This window comes from Argiope bruennichi, chromosome 4, assembly GCF_947563725.1.
Source record: "Argiope bruennichi chromosome 4, qqArgBrue1.1, whole genome shotgun sequence".
NCBI classification, from domain to species: Eukaryota; Metazoa; Arthropoda; class Arachnida; order Araneae; family Araneidae; genus Argiope; species Argiope bruennichi.
The window spans coordinates 45,209,164-45,232,879 of NC_079154.1; the positions used below are offsets into that span (position 1 = coordinate 45,209,164).

General features: G+C 23.9%; 1 protein-coding gene across 3 annotated transcripts in view; it reads right to left on the bottom strand.

The window, feature by feature from the left end:
• LOC129965979 (WD repeat-containing protein 44-like) overlaps nt 1-23,716 on the bottom strand; it is a 34,783-nt gene continuing 11,067 nt past the window's right edge. For 2 of the 3 annotated variants that reach the window (XM_056080299.1, XM_056080300.1), the window contains exons 6-21: nt 22,143-22,259; nt 19,644-19,865; nt 19,214-19,350; nt 18,662-18,754; nt 17,041-17,114; nt 15,605-15,771; nt 14,204-14,248; nt 13,269-13,362; nt 12,492-12,544; nt 12,185-12,280; nt 11,414-11,536; nt 9,652-9,843; nt 8,744-8,845; nt 2,034-2,149; nt 1,654-1,772; nt 1-547 (exon numbers count right to left, since the gene is read on the bottom strand). In XM_056080299.1, the coding sequence (XP_055936274.1) occupies nt 342-547; nt 1,654-1,772; nt 2,034-2,149; nt 8,744-8,845; nt 9,652-9,843; nt 11,414-11,536; nt 12,185-12,280; nt 12,492-12,544; nt 13,269-13,362; nt 14,204-14,248; nt 15,605-15,771; nt 17,041-17,114; nt 18,662-18,754; nt 19,214-19,350; nt 19,644-19,865; nt 22,143-22,259 (1,956 nt within the window). In that variant the 3' untranslated portion in view covers nt 1-341. The remainder of the gene's footprint in view (nt 548-1,653; nt 1,773-2,033; nt 2,150-8,743; nt 8,846-9,651; nt 9,844-11,413; nt 11,537-12,184; nt 12,281-12,491; nt 12,545-13,268; nt 13,363-14,203; nt 14,249-15,604; nt 15,772-17,040; nt 17,115-18,661; nt 18,755-19,213; nt 19,351-19,643; nt 19,866-22,142; nt 22,260-23,716) is intronic. The other variant, XM_056080301.1, reaches the window with a different exon arrangement.

A 23,716-nucleotide genomic window follows, 5' to 3' on the forward strand; every position in this document is an offset into this window, starting at 1 on the left:
TTCTTGTCTTACAATGTTTATTCAATATAATCTTTGAAAACTATTCAATTTTTACACAGTTTTTAATTTTAACAGATGATAGACGAGGACACCTCAGAAAAATAGACATCTTTTCAAAATGCATCAACATAGTAAAATGTGATAAATAGTAAAACAAGACAACTTTAATAAAATATAATTACAACATACAATAAGTACATGCAATCTTTACAGTAAAAGTTTCAAAATTTTTCTTTAATAGAATTCTTGTACAAAAATTACATTTATTTCAGATTGAAAACATTTATAATTGATATACTCCATATACTGTACAAAGTTTACATACAAGACTAGTCTATATTTTAAGAAGTATTAGTAGCTCCAGTTTTCGTTTTGTGTAAGAAAACTTTAATTACTCCATTAAAGTCACCACTGACCATAATATAATACTTATTTATGTCTTCTTTCATGGCAGCAGCAACATCTTCATCTTGATCACGTATTAATTGCTTTACAATAATGGAAGGATTAGGTGCGAATACTGCTGAGGTAACAACAGCATTATGGGCTATAAATACAAAAATAAATAAAAGCACGTATAAAATTTGAATGTAAGGTCAACATCTTAAATGGCGATTTTATGTTTTCAATAAGATCTTGGGAATAGTTTCTAAGGTAGCACATTTATTATAACATAAACAAAAAGAGAAGAGAAATAAATAAAAACCACACAACATTTTGGAATTTGACAATTATATACAGTAACATGACTGAGGCTTTGGGAGAAATGTGATGGAATGATGAAGTAGGAAATTTATTCATATATCCACATCAGATCCACAAGCAAATCTATTATCTCATTTCATAAATGATAATTTTGTAAGATGATGGAGAAGCATTTTTATAGAAATATTTAAGGAGTGAAAGTTTGCAGTCAAATTTTAATGAACTTTATTATTATTGTCACGAAGAGTAAGTAACCATCAAATAATGAATCTTTGGTAACAATGAATATATTTTAGAGAAGGAAATAAAATTAACATTCACTTCAAACTGAGAAGCATCAATGTGAGATAACAAAATAATAAAACTATCAAATCCCCAAATATACACCTACATAAAAAAAAAAAAGGCTACTATATAATATTATCTGCTAATACTTAATGAAATAGAAAGGAAAGATTTTTTTTTAAAAAAAGGAACCCTGCTTTTGATTGAGGTGATATGAAATAAATATCCTCCCCCTCCAAAAAAAAACCAACCTAAACCACAAAAGCAGTATAACGATCAATTACTGACAGAGAATTTAAAATAATTCATGAACAAAATTTTTATTTTCACAAAGGATTTCAATAATCATTGACTTTGCTTTTATATTGGAAGATATTTTCATTATATACAAAAAAATAATTTTTCTCAGGAAAATGTAAGGGTTATGGGCATCAGATCATAATCTCAAAAATAAACCAAAGAAGTAACTTAAATCATTTTTTGTTTATAATAAGAAACATTTATTTAATATTTTAAAAACAAAAAAAATTAATAAGTAGGATTTTTTTCCCCGCAGAAATAACATATTTCTGATACATAACCATTTTCTGGGTGTCAAAAATTTTATGAATTCATAATAAAACAACAGAAGCAAATGTAAGAATATTTAAGCTCACTATATACCTTTTATTGCAGTCCAATAATCATTCCTGTCTCTTCTAAATTTGGCATAATCATGTGATGTTTTCCACAAGTATATAAATTGATTTTCTGAACCACTAAGTATGTACTTTCCATCGTGACTGAAATAAATTTATATATTTACAAAATAAATACATAAATAAAATGTGAGTATATTTTTTAACTTATTGACAAAAAAAGCATCTTACAATTTAGCATATATTTCATACAGCTAATCCTATAATGTTTCATGTGCACATAATAATTAAATATAAATTCTTATTACAAAATAGAATATCAAATGCATTCAGTAATACAACATTAGAAGTCTTCATATAGTAAAGCAGAACAAAAGTATTTTAGAATATAAATTACACACTTACCTCAGACTAGCTTTTATTTGGCTACTCAAATTTACATATCCTTTATATTTACAAGTTAAACATAAATCTCTCAAATCATATAATCTGATTCTGGAATCATTTGAAGTTACAAGAATCTAAAATAAAGATAAAAACTTTTAAAGGATTTAAGAAAATGTTTAACATTTTTGCATATAACAGCACATAAAAAGATACAGATAAAACTAAAAGAACAAACATTTTTATAAGTTTACAAATTAAACAAACATCATACTTATATGAATAATACTTTTTCCACTCTAACAATTCTCATTGACAAAGCATATATATTCAATGATAACCTCCCAAATAATTAATCAATTTGATCCAAAAACATATAACTCTCAGAAATAAATCTAAAAATTACATGCCCATATTTTACATATATTCTAAGGTTTGAATGACATAATCAATTATGCAGTAAGAGGAATATTCTGCACACTGTGAATAAATTTTATTTAATGTTTATATAATTTTACTAATAATTGCAATTTTTATGATATACAAAAATAAAGAAATTCGATGCTCTTGCACTTTCATTTTTCAAGATAAATAAAATTACCTTTCAAGTCTTCTTTTGGCAATTCCTCAGCAATAACCATTTAATTCAAGTATGATATTTTTCTAACAGCAAATCTTTTTAAAAATATATAGCATTTAAAACTCTTAACAAAGTTTAATGATTTCTTTCATTTTTTTAAAGAGGTATGATAGTATTTTATAAATAAAATTCTTCAGAAGACTTTACAGAGCTCAATTTCAAAGAAAAATTTTTCAAGATAAAGAAATTACCTTTTATGTCTCATTTTGGCAATTTCTTCTCAGAAATAAACAATTAATTCAAGTAAATTTTTTTTAATAGGAAGAAGCATTACTTATACTATTTTACCCAATTATGCATTTGTTATATCAATTCTGCATCGGTATAAAAATATTGAGAAATTTTTTTCCTCCCGGATATGATTGAGCACTTTTTTCTTTCTAATTGCTCTAGGTCACAGCAATTTTATAGAATATTGATTCATATACCCAGTGTACAGTTGTAGTTGTTGTTCAGAATGTTTCTTTTCTTATATTAATGAAATATTACTTATTACCATTTTATCTTCATAAAATTATTGCTTGCTAAAAAAATATAAAACATTTAAAACAAAAAAAGCATTATATAAAATTATATTAAAGGTAATAATAGTAAAGGTTAATGTTATTGTGCATCAAACCACCTATTGAAAACTGTGTAGTGTAAATTCAATACATGAGAATCTAAAAGTATATTTAACATTAGCATACACAGAATCCTTAATTGCTTGTAAGTAATTTTTTTTTTTAAAAATAAAGTAAGACATCATTTGTATGCTTTGCAAATAACAGACATACAATTATGTATAAATGAAAAGACACATAACTGAAGCTTTAATATACTTTGATTAATAAAAATTTAATATTACTAATGGAAATTCGTTTAATAGTAATAACATTAAAGTTTTAAAATTAGAGAATTCCTGCAAACGTGAAAGAAAAACATAGTTACAGAAAGTTAGAACATAGTTAAAACATTAATGAAAAAACACAGTTGCATTAAACATTAGAAACAGAAGAACATTTAAAACATAGAAACATGGATGTAAACATTGTTGCAGAAAAAAAAAATTTCAAGGATTTTTATACTTTGTGTACAAATTATATAAGATGTATATAAAAGCAGGTAAACATTTAATAAAATAAATAAATTTTTCTATAATGTGCTGATTGTGTGGGAGTATTAAATATAGTATTATGAATCGAATTAAGTATATATAATGTTTTTTCATTAATATTTTGATAAATATAATACATTTTAATTTTCTTCCAATTGAATCCATTATATCTTTGAAGTAAGATGGAACAAATTCTTCACATTTTTCTACCTCATTACTTAAAACACAATACATTTTTCTACACATAATTAATAATTCCAAATTATATTGCAAATTTATTCACTATGAATAATTCTGTAGCAATGATATAATTTTACAGAAATTCACATACTTTTTAGAAATTATATTTGCAGCAAAAAATTTAATGATCTTCATAATGACTAGGAATTAATGAAAATGATATGTAACTGAAACTTCTGAAATTTTTATATAAAGTAATTTAATAAAATATTTATTATAATAGTTACAAATTAATTGACGACTATGATAAAATGATATATAAAAGACAAATGAAAAAAGGGTGCTTTACTATATATACAGATAACATTTTTTGTGTAAAAGACTCCTTTACATAAAATTACAAATCACAAATTTTTTTAGTAATATCCTTTTTTTAAAATTTTAAAATATGAAAATCGACCACCAGAAATTAATACCTCAATAAAACTAGAAAAATTACACATTGTTCTGAACAATTTAAAAAAAACATTATATAGAAAATTTTTCCAATAATTTTTTAAGAATGATACAAAATTTAGTCAAATATTGCAACAGACAGCTTAAATATACATTTGCAAGATGAAAAATGATAGCAATCACTTTCAAAAAAATTCAAATAATCAATTGACTTTTTTTAATGAATAATGAATTAAAAGCTTTTCTAATTCTGTTTATCAACTGGAAGATAATTTTCTTACATTTTAAAATTAAGGTAAGCATAATTTCATTTTACAATAAACTATAAGCATGCATAAATCTGCTGCAAATTAAAAACCACTATTATTCACTTTTATTATAGAAAAAAGTTCAAAGATTTTTTTAAAGAAAATTCATGGATGATATAAATAGAGAAATGCAAATAATAAGTTTAAATAATATATTTTCCTCTTTTAATTTTCCAATGCATTATTACTTTCTTGCTTATTAATTCTAAAAGTTTAAGGAAAGAACCTTAATGAGATATGCAATGTTGATCTTCATATAATAAATTAAAACTTGCAGCTCTAGTGAGTTTCAAATCAAAATGCAAGCATCATTACCTTTAGCCACCACATGGTAACTACTAGATGCTGATTTCACAAATATTAAATGATGTTTTCATAAACATGTTCACAATTTAGTCACAACAAAATTCATTTAAAAATGTTATCTTAACCTTATTTTTGATCATTGGTTGGCAGAATGAAAGGGAAAACAATTTATTAATGAAATGGAATTAATGAAAGGGAAATTTAAATTATATTATTAAAGTTTCACTTTCAGAAAATATTTGATTTTGCTAAAACTTACTTGCACTGAAAATTTTTTATTTTCTGGCTTTTCAACAATTTGTCTGAAAATTTCTGCAGTTATAAATCGTCTCCAATTTTTGTCCGTTATCATTTTAAATTATTTAGTTTATTTGCAATGTGTTTACTTTTTGTATGCTTTTCACCATTGTATCTGTGCTTGTCCACTTTTTATGACATATTTAGAGTATGTATTTTTCTGCATATACAAGTTCTTTTGTATTCTAAAATTTCCCACTCCACCACATTTTTTTCCCAATTAATCTAAAATCAAATATTTTGCAACATATATGCTTTTTTTTCAAGTTTATCAACCATGAATACTTTTATTTAAGAAAATTCACTTTCATATGCTCTGGCCATGGGATTTTATCCTCAAAATCTCATATACTTCACACAATTTCTGATAAGATTTTTTACTTTTTCAATATTTTGATAAAAACTTATTTAATCGATTTTTGGATAATTCATGCTTCTCAAATTCTACTAAATTGCAAGCCATATCACTCATTGTTGAATTCTATAAAAATAATATCACATCCCCCTTTTTTTTTTTTTTGTAAAAACTTGCAAACCACAAGGCGAAGAAAAATGGCTTTCATCTTGTTACAACAGAAAGGCTTATTTGGCTATTCTCTTTTGGACCTGAACGCTAATATTTCAGGAAAGTACATAGTTGAGGTGGAATTTTGTTTTAATTTTATAAGTGAAAAACATCTAAAATTCATGTTTAAAATCTCTTGAGTTCCCTCCTCCCATTAATAAGATTTTTTAACATTTTGTAACCAAAGAATTCAGTAATAACTTTTCTGATAACAAAATACGAATGTTGATTTCAACATTCAACAAAATGTAATTCACAGTTTTTAAGCTTACAAAAACATCAATTTTCAGGACACTAAGTTTTCAAATAGCCAGTGACCATCTTTTTCAAATGTGGTACTAAAAATAGAAAAACTAGGCATTCTATATTGAAGAAAGTATATATAAAGTTGGATAATTTTGGTCAACAAGAAAAATTTCTGTCTGACATAAAGGATCTTTGTTGTACTTAGATCATGGTATTATAAACTGCCCTATCCAACATATAATACCATTTGTTCCTCATTTAGATAGCTCATCTATCAGCAGCTGCATTCTCTATATACTTGATTCTCCAAAGATTCTTAAAAAAATTCCCATTTTCTAAAAATTTGAGCACAATGTTATACTAGTTGTAAATAACTACATTTATTAACAAAGTTGAAAATTCTTTTTAAATTTCATCATTCAATAAGCCAAAAATTTCTAATTTACTGATGGACTATTTATATAAAACTTTTCTCATTTCCCCCCCCCCATGGATTTGATCATCTCAATCAAATTTAAATTTCCTAGTTTGCCCCCCCCCCCTCTCACATTCCAAAGCAGAAAGTGTAAATTATTTTACCTTGTATCAAGAACTGGTTGAATGTTCATCATGCATTATATAATAAATTTTATGATCAACCATACTCTTAAACACAATGCCAAACATAACCATATTCTTCCAGTTACACAGTTGAAAACTTTCTATGCATTTCAAATACCATCTCAATTCTACATATGAGGTGTGATAATATAATCTTCAGTTGCTAGGTCTATTCAAGATTCCTTCCTCATGTGGCTATCCTTTTTCTTCCTTTCTTTTTTTTTCCCCTTTCCTTTCCTTCAAACCACACAGAGAAAAAAAGTTTGGAGATTGACAAATATCTCAAATCAATACCCTTTTTCTGCTGGTGGAATTCTGAAGCCAAAATTAATAACCCATTCAAATAATTATGAAAAAATGCCAAAAATACATAATAGTCATTTTATTGGTTTAAGTTATTGAGTTGTTCTTGAAAACAAACATCTAAGTTTTGCACCTGAATATCTAAATTCAGACTCTTTTCCTGTACAAAAAGTTAAGGTCTTATTAAAGGTTTTAAAGGCTACTCTACTTTTAAGACAATTTGGAATAATATAATGATTTAAAGTATTCTTAGCAAAATAAAGTTTTGAGTGAAAGTTATATATGAATTTTTCATTTAGATTATAATAACATTTAGAGTTTGCCTTTATGAATAATTAAATAAAACAAAAAAAAATTAATCTATAAAGAAAATCATCACAATTACTCTTCATAACAATATGAAGTCAGAAAGCTTAATGTTTGAATATACAGAAATGCAACAAATACAGAAATTAATGTTACTTTTACTCTTTAAGCATTGAATTTAACTTTTTCTCAGTACTTTCTAATTCTGATTTATTAATTCTTTTTTCTCCTTTCTTTTGCTAAGAAGTGAAAACTATTTGATTGACATAGACACACTTTCTTTTGATTGATAAAGACAAATTATATAGACATAATCTATATAATTTGTAAACTCTGTTTTCTCTGGTAATCTTCCTGAATTTTTTTCCAGTTTTTCAACAGGACTTTGTAAGCATCTTTTCCCATTCATTTAATATATATACATATATATAAAGTATTTCTTTCCTATATTCTGAATTTTTTTTTTCTTTCAATATCTTATGATATTCAAAGTAAGCCAATTATTTTTGTTTTACTCCTGCGACAGGTAATCTTAGTTTCTCAATGATTGAAACTGTACTGAATTTTCAAAATATTTTAAAGAATCAATTATATTTCGACAGGCTATAAAGCTTTGCTCTTTTAGGTTTTTAATTTTAATTCTTTTATTAAAAGAAAAAACCCTTATCTATATCAGCTATCCCATGAGAAAGTCTTAAAAGAATTTATGTTACTTTCCACAATTTGCTAAAGTTGCAGAACTGTCGAAAAAATGACTATCAGCATTTTTAAATCTGACAAAATGTGCAGACAAAAAAACAGTAAAAAAGGGCTGTTATATGATTTCAGATAATATAAAATTCAGAAAAAAAAGTAGTGAAAATAACTTTGAAAAAAAAAAATTCTTAGTGGCAACCTGGTTTTCAAAAAGTATTGAATAGTGTTCCTGAGCATAATGGTCATTAGAAAGTGTGTCCAGACGTAATATTTGAACCAAATGCTAATTTCAAATTTAATTTTCATTTTTTTTTTTCCTTTCTTTTTTTTTTTTTTCGTCTTTTGAAAATTTATTATTATAATACCATCTAAAATCGATTTTTAGAGTAGAATTTGGGGCTTAGGGTCCAAAATTGAAACAATTGGTTGCAAATTTCCTTTATTTTTCAAGGATTTGTAAAAACTATGAGAACCTTAATGACAGACTTTATTATTATCATACAGAAGAAATGATTCATATGGGTATGGAAATCATATAATATGGATTGCAGATCATGCCTTTTTTATTGCCTTATATATTGCCTTTTTTTTTTTTTTTGTATTTCAAGAGTATTTTATTTTATAAGATATAAAAAAAAATCCCGATAAGCACAGATACATGCAATTTTTTTTTAAATTTATAATATAGGAAAAGAATTTGCAAGTTTTTAAGAGGGGAAAAAAAAATCAAACCTTATCTTCTCCTGGCATTTCCTCGATTCCACTAATTTTCCTTCCATGAGAATTTTTCCCTTTAGTGCTCCTGACATGAATTTGAGTATAATACTTGAGTTGCTAAAATTATTTACAAATCTTTTTGAATATTTAAGAATAAAATAATAAATATTCGCAATGCATAGTTATTTATAAAATGAAGCTAATTTAATTTTTATTCAAGTCAAACAGCAAAATAAAGAATAAATAAGATGCATTTTTATAAGATACATATTAAGTGCACTCATAAAATAAAAAATGAATAAAATGAATAAATCACACATGAATACAATGCAATAAAATCAAAAAATTAAAACAACTAAAAACATCCTTTTTAAATAATTTATTTAAAAAGAATAAATGGTTTCATGTCTATGATCATTAATAAGTTTATAAAATAATTCTTGCAATTTATTTCAAATTATCTACTGTATCATAAACAAAATAACTAAAATAAATGAATTTTGATAAGCAATAAAGAGCTCTTGAGTAGAAAAAATAGTAAAAGATAGCAAGAAAAGAAATGAAATAAATGTAAAGTAAATAGCATATCAAAAATATTGACATTTTTTTAAAAAATAAGGTAGGTGCAAGGTAAATCAAAGGTAGATTAAAAGTTAATCTTCTTGAAAATGAATAACTTCTATCTATTTTTAAGAATAAAATCTCAATAATTAACAAATTATTTTACACTTCTTAATTATTATGTTCCTATGATGAATTATTCTGTTTATTTAAGAAAAGAAGCAAAATAATAACAAACATTAAGAAAAAATAAAATAATTATGAATATAAATAGACTGTCAGCATATCTAGAACATATATACACAGTTAATTTAAATTGTTTCATCTAAAATAAAAAGCTAAATTATAAATATCATACTCACATCAGTATAATAAAATATACAACGACCATCATAAGAACCAACAACAGCAATTTTCCCATTCTGACAGAAATTTACAGCAGTTATCAACTTTGTTTGCCCATCTAATTCATTCCACAGAGTTACTTTTTTATCAGGAATATTCCAAAGTCTTAGTTTCCCATCTAAAGAGCCACTCAAGAAATAGCGATCGTCCTATAAGAAACAAAGAAATTTTATTGTCTATTTACAAAGATATATTATTATCTATTTTATAATCAAAGACATTTTATCAACATTTAATAATTTCAAATACACTTTAAAAATTAAAATTATTAAATTTTAATGAACAATACGAAGCAAATTTTAAAAAAATATTAAAATCACTTTAAAAAACAGTGCTATTAATATTTAGAGTGTTAATACAAATAGATAATAAAGATATGAGACTTAAAATTGCATTTCAAATCCTACACAAAATTACAATATATACAATAGGGAATAAGAATATATTTCTTATCTCAAAAAAATTTGTATTGAAATTAAAAATTTTATTTAAAGTAGAAATAAAATAACAAAAACAAAATGAGTTTGTAGATTATTAAAAAAACTCATTCTAGACAAAATTATTTCATACTTATAAAACCAACCATCATAAATGAAACAAAAAAAAAAAAATCTTAAAACTTAAATAAACAAACAATTCAAAGCAACTAATGAATTTTAAAAAATGAGGTAAGTACATAAACGAGAAGAATATAGAATATTTTACGATTTCAAACACATTAGAGACTGATTAAAATAATTATCAAAGAATAAATAAAAACTAATTTAAATGAAAAAAGCAGCTACAAATTTGATAGTCAACTAAAGCAATTCAAACCTAAAATATAATAATTAATCTTTAAATGCATCATCTCTCATTGGGATGCACAGACAATATAATAATATAATATGTAAAAACATTTGGGTAATACTTCATCTGCTAAAATTTATAAAAAATAATAATCAGAATACCACATATATAATTTTTTTCTGATCTCACAAAATCAAATTTTTATACTAAAACTTCAAAAAATGTCTGGTAATTTCATGTTTAAAAAAATAATGTTGTCATACTGCTTCTTATAAAGAAGGCTCTAAATATTCCTAGTTAATTAAATTAAATTTATCCACCGCTCTTTCACAAAGATGAATAATTACAAATTTGAAGAGAAAAATACCATATATCTTTTCCTACTATCTCTTTCCCTTCACTGATTAGGCATACAAAAATTTTCTTAATTTTCTTAGAACTGATATCATTGATTAAAAAAAATAAAAGAAAATTATTAACCTATTTTTACATGAGTTTATAATATTTGCATAAAATCCCCTTTCTAAGATAATAAAGTCATTTTATATTGGTACTGTTTGTTTTGCCCAACATAAATCTTGTTAAAATCAAAAAGGAAAGAAATAATATATTTTTTAAAGCAGAAAAAAAAAAAAACAGGTTTCTAGGCTAAAGTTTTCTACATAAAAATTCAATGCTGACATTTTATAATTTTATTTCATAGATAGGGTCATTTTGAAGACAGAAGCCAAAATATAATACAAAATTCCCCCATAAACACCGAACATTCCAAATTAGAATTGCACATTTAAAATAATCATGAATATGACATTTTTTTACAATTGAACGGATTTGAGATATTCAGTCAAAACAACATAAAATAGTAGTTAACAAAAGAATTTTATATACTTAAGAATAATTTAGATTTTAAAACTATTTCAATATACTTACTTTGGGATGAAAGACAATGGCAGTAACAAAATCAATGTGCTGAAAGCAGCAGAGACACTCCTTTCGAGAGATGTGCCATAATCTTACAGTTTTATCCATAGATGATGATAGTATAAAATAATTCTGTAAAATAATAAAGAACAGAAATTGCAGCAAACAATGGTAAAAAAATCAAGTGAAATTACTTCACATATAAATAAAATATATACATATATCTAAGTTATATAATAGAAAATTCATTTTTTCAGAAATTTAGACTTGAATGATGAGGCAATTTGGATGGAATGATACAGATTCATCAGAAAGAAATACAGATAAACTTTTTTTTAAAGAATGATCCAATAACAAAACTAAAATTTGACAATATAAAATAATGAAAAATTGGACAAGTTTTTTTTTTTATTATCTTGTAAATATCTTTTTTTATATATCTTGTAGCACAATAAAACTAGCATGGAAAACAAAAACGAGAAGATAGTAATGCAAAGCAATACTTGAAGAAAATAAAATCCTACTGGTTATTTACATATTAATCACAGGGCATAGTCACATTCTAATTACAAAAAAAAAAAAAAATCTACTGACATACTATTTTTGGTGAATAATCATTCCATGTAGTTTATCGTGTAAGTAAAAGTACTCTGCATTATGTATAGATTTATTTTCATATAATCCATACACAAGGCAAGAGTTTCCATTTTCAACATAATATTTAATAAAAGTTTTAAAAAACACTATGCATACAACTTCACACAAAAGAAATATAATTACCTTTGACCAAGAAACATCCAAAAGCTCAGCAGTATGTCCTTGATATGTGCAAAAAGGTTTTCTGAGAAATGGGCCTTTATCATCTTCGCTTTCCTCCTATAGTGCAAAAAATTTAATACAAGTAAAAAAATTTCTTAATACTAAGTAATTTAATATAAATTATTTTATTAAATATATATGATAGAAATATAACATTTTAATTATTTATGTATTTTTCCCACAAAAACTTAATTACATGCAAATGCATATATAATAAAACTTTTTCTTTCACATGATTAATTGAAAAAATAATAAAATATATATTAACCTTATCATCGTCATCAGTTGTGCTAACATCAGGTTGTGGTGATGTCTTACCACCTATAATTGTTAAACATTTAAAATAAATAAGCATAAAATGTGAATGACATTTTTAAAAAGTAGCATACCGATGGATAAGAATTTTTTTTAAAAACATTCATCTCATTAAATATATAATTTTATCCTCTATATTATAACTTTTTTTATATGTTATATATGGAAGAATTAAGATCATGCATAGAATCCTTGCTATAATTTCTTTTTCAAGCTTTCTACAATATATATCATATTAATAAATTTATACCATTTCAAATTTTTATTAAATATATATGATATTTTATTAAATATATATACAGCTATTTGTTTTTTAAATAAATAATTTCTAAACATATACAAGAAAGTTCAATTTTTTTATATACTTTTAAATTTATTTAAAAGTATTTCCTATTTATTCTATATTATTACTTTTAAAATATAGATGTGCATGTGTATTTCAAAAATATCATGCTTTGCATAACTTGAATATCTTCCATCTAAAAATAAAATACATGAAAAAAACATATCTATTTTCTTGCTGATTAGATTTACATAAGCAAACATATATGCATTATTCTTGAACTAATCAGCAGATTATCAAGACAAATATCATGAAAGAACATTAACTATTAGATGTAGAAAACTAAACTGACAGAACTGTGAAAAACTTCGTGAGTTAAACACTAAATCAATACAATTTTATATAAAATAGATAAGTTCACTACAGAAATTTATAAGATACACTTACTCTCAGCATTGAATCTTTGTCTCATGTCATCAAAATATTTATAAGCATCTCTTAAAACCCAAATGCGAAGATCATGATCCTGGCCTGCCGTTGCCTATTAAATATTTTTTTTTAAAAAATAATCAACTAAATTATAGCATAATTTAATATAAAATAATTTTTAAAAGCAAAATAATGTATTGAAAAATAAATATGGCGTATATTATTAACACTAATAAAAGTTAGCAGCATGGAAAAAATTCTACCTAATATATTAAGAATTTTTCTCTTATTATATGCAGTATTAAAAAAAATGAGGAATGCAACAGAAAAAAATGAGAAAGATAAGCATGATCAACATTACCTAGATAAAAAGTTTTATGCATACCAGCATTTCTGCTATCAAAGATAGCTATGAAAATAAACAAATTGAAAGAAATTCCAGAAAGAATTTTCATATTATTTCTACATAACTAATGAAAGTTACACTTGATACTTGCATTTTTCTTAACTTTGACTTTTTTTTCCTTTGTACTTATATATTCTTTTTAAGTTCTAGTTTTATTTTTTCTATTATACCATATTCTGCATTGTTTCTTTCCAGAGAGATAAAAACGTGAAGCAATAGTACCCAAGTCTTTAGTACCCAAAAAACATTACTTTACATTGAAAATAACTTGTTAGCAGTAAACACAAAATTTTATTTCAATAATGAATCAAAGAAAACAATATAAAACTACGAATTAACCATCAAAACATAAATAAGCCAATTTTCACTAGGAAATACTTAAATAAAAAGTTGAAAAAATATTTAAAATATAAAAACAATATTGGATGAAATATTTGGAAAGTTTGCAAGAAACATATCCAAATCTTAAAGAGATATAATTCAATCAATTAACATAAATATATTAATTCAAAAAAAAAAAAAAAAAAAAAGGAAGAAAAATACTTACTAGTAATCTGCCACATGTAGAAAATTTCATTGTCCAAATTGCACCCTTAAATTCAAAGGATAAGAATTAGAAAATTTAAAAAAGAAAAGTCAAATGAAAAAGAGAGAGAGAGAGAGGGAAACTATCAAATACTGATAACCACATTTTATAGTTCCATATTTAAAATTTGATTCAATTTTTGTTACAAGAACTTTAAAATATATATTTTATATCAAAGTTGAAAACATTAAGATTTATAAATAAAAATAGAGTAAACATTTCCTGATACCTCTCTTTTAAAGCAATGTAACAGCATAGTTAGCTGTGATTAACAGCGGCATGTTAAAGTAAACAGGCATAAAACTGTTTTAATGGCTTGCCTAAGTAATTTATATATTTATCAAAAATGCGAATGTTTAATCTTCGCAAGTAAGAGCATAGTATTCATTACAAAGTTCTAATTTCTGTAATATGAGAATTATAGAAATATTAATTTCTAATTATATAAATATGATTTTCTATAGTATATAACATTTAACAAACTTCATGACTATCTAAAAAATTTTTTTCTTTAAAAAACAAAATATATTTTTTTTAATGTTAAAGATAGTTTCCAAACAAGAATTAACAGTTTGATAATAATTCAGAAAATTTTATATGCAAATTAAGTATTCTTGGGCTATGTATAACACTCACTAAGAACAGTTAGTAAATAAATATACATTTTAAGCACTCAGTATAAAAATATTGACATTATAACTTAAAATTTAAAAAAAACTACATATATGAGTAAAGAAAAGAGTTAATTAAATTTAATCAGTTTAAAGTACATAAAAAAAGAAAATCATATATTAGGGCCAAACCTCTCATTTAAGTACAAAAATAAGCAAATGGTAATAATCTTTTCCATATTGATGAAAATAAATTTGTAGTAAATTTATTGAAATAAATTTGTAGTAAAAAATTGAAATAAATTTGTAGTAAAAAATTGAAATAGGTATAATTCTTAAATGATATTTAGTATTGTACTCTTAATCTGCTATCAGTGTAAATTTTAGGATTCCACAATCAATTTCATATTGTTTAACTTTATTTTTCATTTATAAGTTTATTGGAAAAAATTAAACAAACACAGGCCTTTTTAAATAATTATATTTCAAATTTTTTTTTTTGAAGGGGGGAATATAGAAGTTTGAAATCTAAATATTTTCTAATAAATCCAATAAAGCAACTTTTGCAATACTTTGTAGTAAAAAATTAAAAATTAAACTTAAAACTAAAAATATTTGTAATAAAAAATAAATTAAAAAATTATTACATACAAAATAAATTCAACAACAAACTTTAATACATGCATCAATGAAAAAAATAAAAAAATACAAAATGAAAAATCCCATTTTTCAAATCAAACTAGCTACTTACTGTATGTTCACCACTTAATTCTTGAACAACTCTTATATTTTCAAACTCACTACCACCCTTTTCAGCTGATTTTAATTTGCTTGAACTTTTAATTTTAACAGAAGATCTTTGATCAGAAATTATTTCTTCTTCACTGTTATCTTCATCTCCATGCCGTGAATGAGTAACTGTAACATATGAGAAATTTTTTTGCTAAATGTCATAAGGTATTTTTTTAAAAAGCATAATTAGAATTAAAAAGAAAAAATTATAAAAAAATTCTACAGCAGATCATAAATGCTTTGATATTTCCAGCATGTTTCTAGCAATACTTTATATATGTTAGTTGATTCAATTCAAATAGCAATAACTGACAAGTTGACAAACTAATTATTTTAAGGAGTTGGAAGCTAAAGTTACCACAAGCATAACAAAAACATTGCATTTTGTTAAAAAAAATAACACCATTTGAGATAAGTTAAATTGTTAAATTTTATCTTTTCAATTTAGCAACATCAATTCATTCAAGTTTGTTACTAATATAGTTAGGTAAGTTTTGTTTTTTTCCCCTTGTGACATATCTATTATCAAAACATCAATGAACATATCACAGAATATCAGTTAAAAATACATATTGCATAACTAACATAATCATTCAATAAAAAATCCCAAGCAGAGAGGAAAAAAATATTTTCCATAAGATAAAAAGAGATATGTCATTAAAATGCTGAGGAATGTTGTAAACAAATATGGTTTCCAAAGTGGTTATTGTGAAAAGAAAATAATATATATAAAAGATATTTTTAAGTTAGATGTAGATCACAGCTGAACATTGTTTAAAATATTAAGATAGTAAGAAAATAATTTAAGAATAGTAGTCTTTTAATCAAATTACTTTTAAAAAAACATTTGATTATAATTTTTAATTTTAAGTACGTATATCATTAGCCAACTTCCACACAGTATAAGTTTGCTATGGAATTTAAAAGAACATTCTACATCTCTATTATTTTGAAAGCATAGCTACAAAATAAACAAGACACTGAAAAGACTGCTTTATTTAAAAATAATAATAAATAAGTAAACTTATATTAAAGGATTAAGTTTTGGTTGTAATTAAATACAAATCATTTCTATGTAAGGAATTAAAGCTATAAAATGCTTTTAAAGAGCCTTCAAAGCTTAAGCGTTTTTTTTTAAAATATGATTCTATGATGAATTCTACAAGCATTAAAAGGAGAATCTGCCAACAAAATACTTGCTCATGATTGTCATAAATTCTGATAACTTTAAAGTGAGGTACTAATTGAAAAATTTACTATTTAATATAAGAGTGTAATTAAATATTTAAATTTTTTCAATGCATAAACATTTATGAATAGTAAATTAAAACTTTTATAAATATTACTATTATAGTTTAAATTTATAACTTAAAAAAATCAAATTAGAAAATTTACCTTTATCAACTACAGTCCTAATTCTGCTGACTTCCATCCGTAATCTTCTTCCCAGACCTCGCCTGAAAGAAAACCTTGAAGTTGTTTTTTTTTTATTTTTCAAATTTTTCAAACAATAAAATTAGAACATACAAAAATTTTAAAGAAAAAAGAAATATAAATAATCTTACCAAAGCTAATTAAGGAAAAAATTTTATCATAAATAATTATGTAAAATAGAAATACTGCATTTCACGAATTTTTATGGATAATCTCAAACATTTCTTTTATAGAATAACAAGCAAAATTATTAAAAGATTTATTAAATAAACATTGTATTTTAAACTCTTGTAAATTTAAAAGTCAATTAGATAACAAGAGAAATGATATCCAATCCACAAATATCCAAGACTCATTAGTGTAATGACATTTAACCAACTCATAAAGCAAGAGATTTCAGTCAAATCAAGATTCAAGCTTAATTTTTGAATATTTCCCACTTTTGAGGCCATTAATTTAGATACAATAAATTATAATTAGCAATATTTCTTTATGAAAAAACATGATTATTATAAGGCACTTCTCTAAGTGAAACCAAAACATTTTGTTTTTATTAATAAAAGAAATAATTTAACTATAGACATGGGGGGAAAAAAAGAAACTTTTAATGTATAAAAATGGTATTGTAAGGGGAAAATATATTAAATTTTAAAAAATTAATTTAAATTTAACAATTATTACCTATGCTACTAATTATTACCTATACAAATTTTTAAGTAAAAAAGAAAACAAAACTTTGAATTGCATTCATCCAATTCTGACATCACATATTTTTTAAAAGATAAATAATACTTGTTAAAAAGAAGCAAAAATTTACCAATATTAATAATGAAATATTTTTTTTAACAAAATTGATCATTAAACAAGATCTACAATAAGTTTTGTATTATTTCTGAAACCATAGCAAAAATATATATTTCTTTAAATTTGGTTCTGAAACCATAGCAAAAATATATATTTCTTTAAATTTGGTCCAAACATAAGAATATCCATATAAATCACTAGAAAACAATCAGAATACTATGTTAATCATTACTTAAATGATTTATAAGAACCTAATATAAACCAGATAAGAATAGAACTCTTGCTTATTATTATTCTCTCAGCATTGGCAATGTTCCAGGTTGGAGAGGTGAAACTGAATATTTTTATACAGTCAAAGTCAAAATTAATTAATTTAAAATCATCTCAAGAACTTGAAAATTCTGATTTGGACATTTAAAAAATACTTTTAAAATATATAATTGAATAGTAAATTTCTTTAAGTAACAATAAAAAATTTACAATGAAATCATTTTGGAGTTTCTAATTCACAGACAGCTAGCAAATATTTATGAATTTAACATCTCAACATGTTTTCAATTCTAACTCAAATCATGTAAAAATAGAATCAATTTCTCTTATATAACTAACACTACTTTATTCTATATCATCCTAAAATTTAAAAAAGTAAAACAAAATCTGAAGATTTTCTCACAAAAAAACAGCTACTTCATAAATGCAATTATTATTATTTTTTTTGTTATGTAGAAATAAAGCAATGTACAGAAATAAATAAATAAAAGATAGCATTGTAACTTACGTTCTCTCTAAAGCTCTAGAGGCAATATCCATAGAATCAGATTTCCTCATATCTGTGCTTTCCTCATCAGATTCTTTATTCAAAGCTGTATTACTGTAAATGGAAATAGCAAAATTATCAATAAATAAAATAAAACTAACAATTAATTACTTAACACATACATAAAACTGAAAAAATTCTGGTGTTTTCCACCATTATTTAAAAATAAAAGGATTGCAACCATTTTTTTTTTTTTTTCAATTTATGGAACTTTTTAAATCAGAATTTAATTGAATTACACTAAAAAATTTATCTAACAGGATTTTTTAAATTATTAAGCCTATAATAGGAGGTTGAAATGTTTATAGATAGATATCATGATTTACGTCAGTCAGTATGAGTATAAAATATTATAACCAATATATAATTAAATCAAAATAAGTAAAAAGTATCGTAAATTACATACTATATTATTTTAAAATCATTTAACACTGATTTAATATCTATGAATTCGAAATACAATTTATTTAAAAATTAAATGAATAAAATTACGATAAAATAAAGTTTACTAACCTTACATATTCAGACGTCAATCGCATTATGTGCAGAGATAAAGGATTTAAACATCTTGGCAAATGTTCCTCGGCTAAACTTAAGGGAATCTGTTCACCAGTATCTAAGTTTCTCACTGTTACTTGTGCTAATATTTCCTATTAAACAAACATAGAATTTTATTTAAATCCATAAACAGCTTAAAAGGACAAATGAATTGTATAATTCAATCATCATCATTTTTTGCATATTTTTATATTCATGAGACTAAATTAAAATCAGCTAAAACTTAAGTGCATTCTATATTAAAATATTACAAATGTATTTAATTTGTATTTAAGCTTGACATCTTAAAACCCTATTACGGTCCCAAATATATAGTGTTGTGTATAGTGACAATAATAATAATATGAAACTGTGAAAATAAGAAATTTTTGAAAGATTATCACACCTGATCAGTTAATGGACGTCCAGAATCTGACCGTGTCCTAACCATATAAGGCTGTTGTTGCTTAGGTTCTTCATTAGATCCATTGGCATTTTCATGACCTTCAGAAGCATTAAGAAGATTTTTTGAAGAATTACTTTTCAAGCTGTCAGAACGCTGAGAAGCAGAGCCTCGTCTTTCAGCATTCTCAACATTTGGACCTTCAGCTCGATCTTGTTCTCTATCCTATATAAATGCAGTATGAAAATAAGGTATTCAAAACAAATCCAAATAAGATAATTCGCATTGCTTTATTATACACATATATAAGGGAACAAAGTTATTCAAATCACATAAAATCATTTACACAATACAAAATTTGAAACTATTTTCTTATCTAAACATGTCAAAGAAATTAAAAATATAATAATAAAAATATAAATTGCTATTTAAAATATTAATGAAAATAGAGTAAACATTATTATAAAGGTTTTATTCATTTAAGAATGCTCAGAATCATATAATTTGTTTAGAATTTTCATCAAAGATTTCAAAGCATGCACTACAAAACCAAGTTGCCATATTAACTTTATACTTAGACAGAATGCCTACTTTTATTGAAATTTCAAAAAGGAATAAAATCTTTCTTGATTTTTTAAAAAATCATTCGAGACTTTAAAATCTTACAGCAGAAATAACAAAAGCAAAATAAAAAAAAATTATCTGAATATTGATATATAAGTAAATTATTGAAAATCTTTGAAACCAATTAAAAAAATCTATTATAAAATGTTCACTGGAGCAATGATTACAAACATAGAAAAATAATATCAAGTTGCCATCTTACTATAAGACTGAACATAATAAATGGGTAATAGAAACCTAAGTTCTGAAATGTACAATTTTGAATAACTGGTCAGTATTTACTAAATTGTGAAAGCTTCAAATTTACTTTTTTCTTCCCTTGTATAAACATGAAAGACAGAGAATTGCTTAATTATAGAATCAAAATAATTTTTACCACTTAAATCTACTTCATGCAAGCCCAAAAACAGAAGAATAAGTAGAAGGTGGAAAACCTAGAAGTTTGGGTATATCATAAAAAAGTTCTGTTTAATTTTAATTTTTACATTTTATGGAAGGACGGGTAAAACAAAAATCAAAAGTTCACCTGAGAAATTATACACAATGAAAATATTTACAATTATTCAAATATTGTTTTTAGTTGATATTAGAGATCAAAACATCAAACTTCTAAAAAAGGATCAATGGTAATATTTTTTTAATAAATAGAATGAAACTCATATGTCATTTATTAAAAATCAATGCAAAATATTTATTTTGATAGAAGAGAAAGAAAAAAAAATGCAGGCAGCAAACCAAGTAAAACTGAGCTAATATAAGAAAAAGAAGAAGCAAAAAAGGAAAAAAAAAAAAAAAAAAGACAAATATTTTAATAAAGAAAAATAAACTTAAATTTTTAAAAATAATGAAAACAGCAGAAGTTGGGCTAAAAGATTTTATAAGATAAAAAAAAAAAAACTGTAAATGTAAAATGAATTATGTAACAATATCTTTAAAAAAAAATCTGTTAAATTTGTAGAGCATATTAAATTTTAAAGCAATTTCTTGTCTATTACCATTAGTTTCTTTCACAGCAATGACATTTATAAGTTTCTTTCTTAGTCCTCATAAAAGTTGAGAGTTGAAAGCAAGCATGAGAAATTTTTAATAATCTTTTTTTCAGATTTTTAAAAAATCTAAGTACCAACGAACTATGAAATTTTATATAGCTAAGTTAATTGTTTTCTGGTTATCAGTGTGTAATCTGTAAGCTTTAGCAGGAGAGGGAGAAAAAAATATTTGCAGTGAGTCGAAATGACAATATATAGTAATGGAAATGTGACCTTATTTAGTGTATTTGTTCAGATGAAGTTAAAATGCAACTGCTCTTATTATTTTTACAAAATTAGAAAGGTGCATCTCTTTTATTTTTTAAAAATAAATATTATCCATCTTTAATAATTTTTTTTCCTATGAAATACAAAATAAGCTTTAAAAACAGATTAAAAAAAATCCCAATTTTATTTTTGCAAGAATCATCTCCCTCCCCCTCTTTAAATTACAATTCTATTTAAATACATTACTTTTTCTGGTTAAAAACACACTCAAATGAAAATTGTGTAGTTTGAGATTCATAACTTTCTTATGAATAATGCCCTTCCTGACTTATCACCTCAGTATATAAAACAATTAATAAATATTAATGATAAATAAAAGAACAACAATACAGTTTTCTTCATAGACTGTATAGTGATCCCACTATTTCTTGGAGCATTCTCATACCAGAAGTAATATAAATGAAATAATAAATTCAATTAGAAGACACCTATCTCTTTAAACACTTGAACATTTTCAAGTATAAAAATAAAATAATACATATCAAAGCAGAATAGTATGTATTATTTTATTTGAATATGTAATTATCATTTCCATTCATAAAATTCCAATATTTTAACTCACTTGTGGTTTTACTACATATTGTCCTCTAGTTGCACTATGTAAATCAAGGGAAAATTCTATTTCTCTAGCAAGGCTTTCAACAGGGTCAGTTGGACTTGGTAATTCTACATTAGATTCCTAAAATTAACATTAAGAAATAGCCATTACAAATTATGCAAATCAGCTGTAAGCAAGAACCATATTAAAGCCATTAGATATTGAAAAAAAATATAAGCTACAAAATTAAGGTTTTAACAATAAAATGTATGGCTAATCTTAATAGTACAATATTTCCTTGGTTTTTAATTTTGTCACATAAATATATGTATTGTTTTGTAAATAATTATTAAAAATTAAATAATGGAATGCAAAAGCAATTTCAGCATTTTAAAAAAGAAAAAACAAAGCAGCCAAGTATAAAAATAAATTATTTTCCCATTTAAAATAATACTAACTGAAGAATTAAGCTAATTATAAAAGCAAAGTAATTATTCACCAGTCATTTTTTTAAAAAGAAATTTGAAACTAAGAATTCATTCAGAAGGATTATAACAGCACAATTTCAAATTAGAGATTTTTTTTTCCTCTTTTAAGTTTTAACATATGGTACAAACATTTTTCATTCTGAATTTTACAAGTTTATCACACATACAATTTATCTGAATTTCAAAAAATATGTATCAATAAGACTTTTTACTTTTTTTTTACACAAATTAAAATTTCAGAAAACTTACTGAAGGAGCCATAATAAAAATTCAATATATCAAATAGGATAAAAATGAATATAAGTTAAAACATATATATATATATATTTCAATAAATAAAAATGTCATAATTCAAAAGTATAATTTTCTTAATAATAAAAATGTCAATGAATGAGTACAGTAAATTCCCAACTATCTGGCCTAACATAACAGAAGGATAGTCCAGAATTCTAATAAATGCTCACTCTCCTACCCATCTATATCATTAAAAACAATTTTTTTTCCCACATATTCTTTGACCTCTTACAGTACAGGTATTATAATGCACAAACCAGTGGTTTATGAATGTTTTGTTATGCGAGTTTTAAAAATTACAAGTAAAATTCGGAAAATGAAAATATTGCATGCATTCTAAGACATTTTTTTTTAATGTCTGTTTCAAATGCAGAAAACATAAAAGTAAGAATATATGCATTTTGAAAATAATGTTAATATTAAACACAGAATTCATTTTTACAAAAAAAACATGTTTTACTACTCAGTGATGACTGATTAAACTAATATGAAAAGATGCCTCTGGTGAAAGAGTCAAAGTTGATAAACTTTTGTTTGAGTGAAATTCTTATAGATGATTACTTCTCAGCCTTTCTCCAGCCATACCACTGATGCAAACAGGATATATATATATATATATATATATATATATATATATATATATATATATATATATATATATATATATATATATATATATATATATATATATTATAAACTATTTTCTATTTTATTATGCAGAATTATCTTCTTTAATTGAGCTGGATAGTTGAGAGTCTACAACAAATGAGAGATATATAGCATAATTGCACAATAAAGCATCAAAATTAATTATAT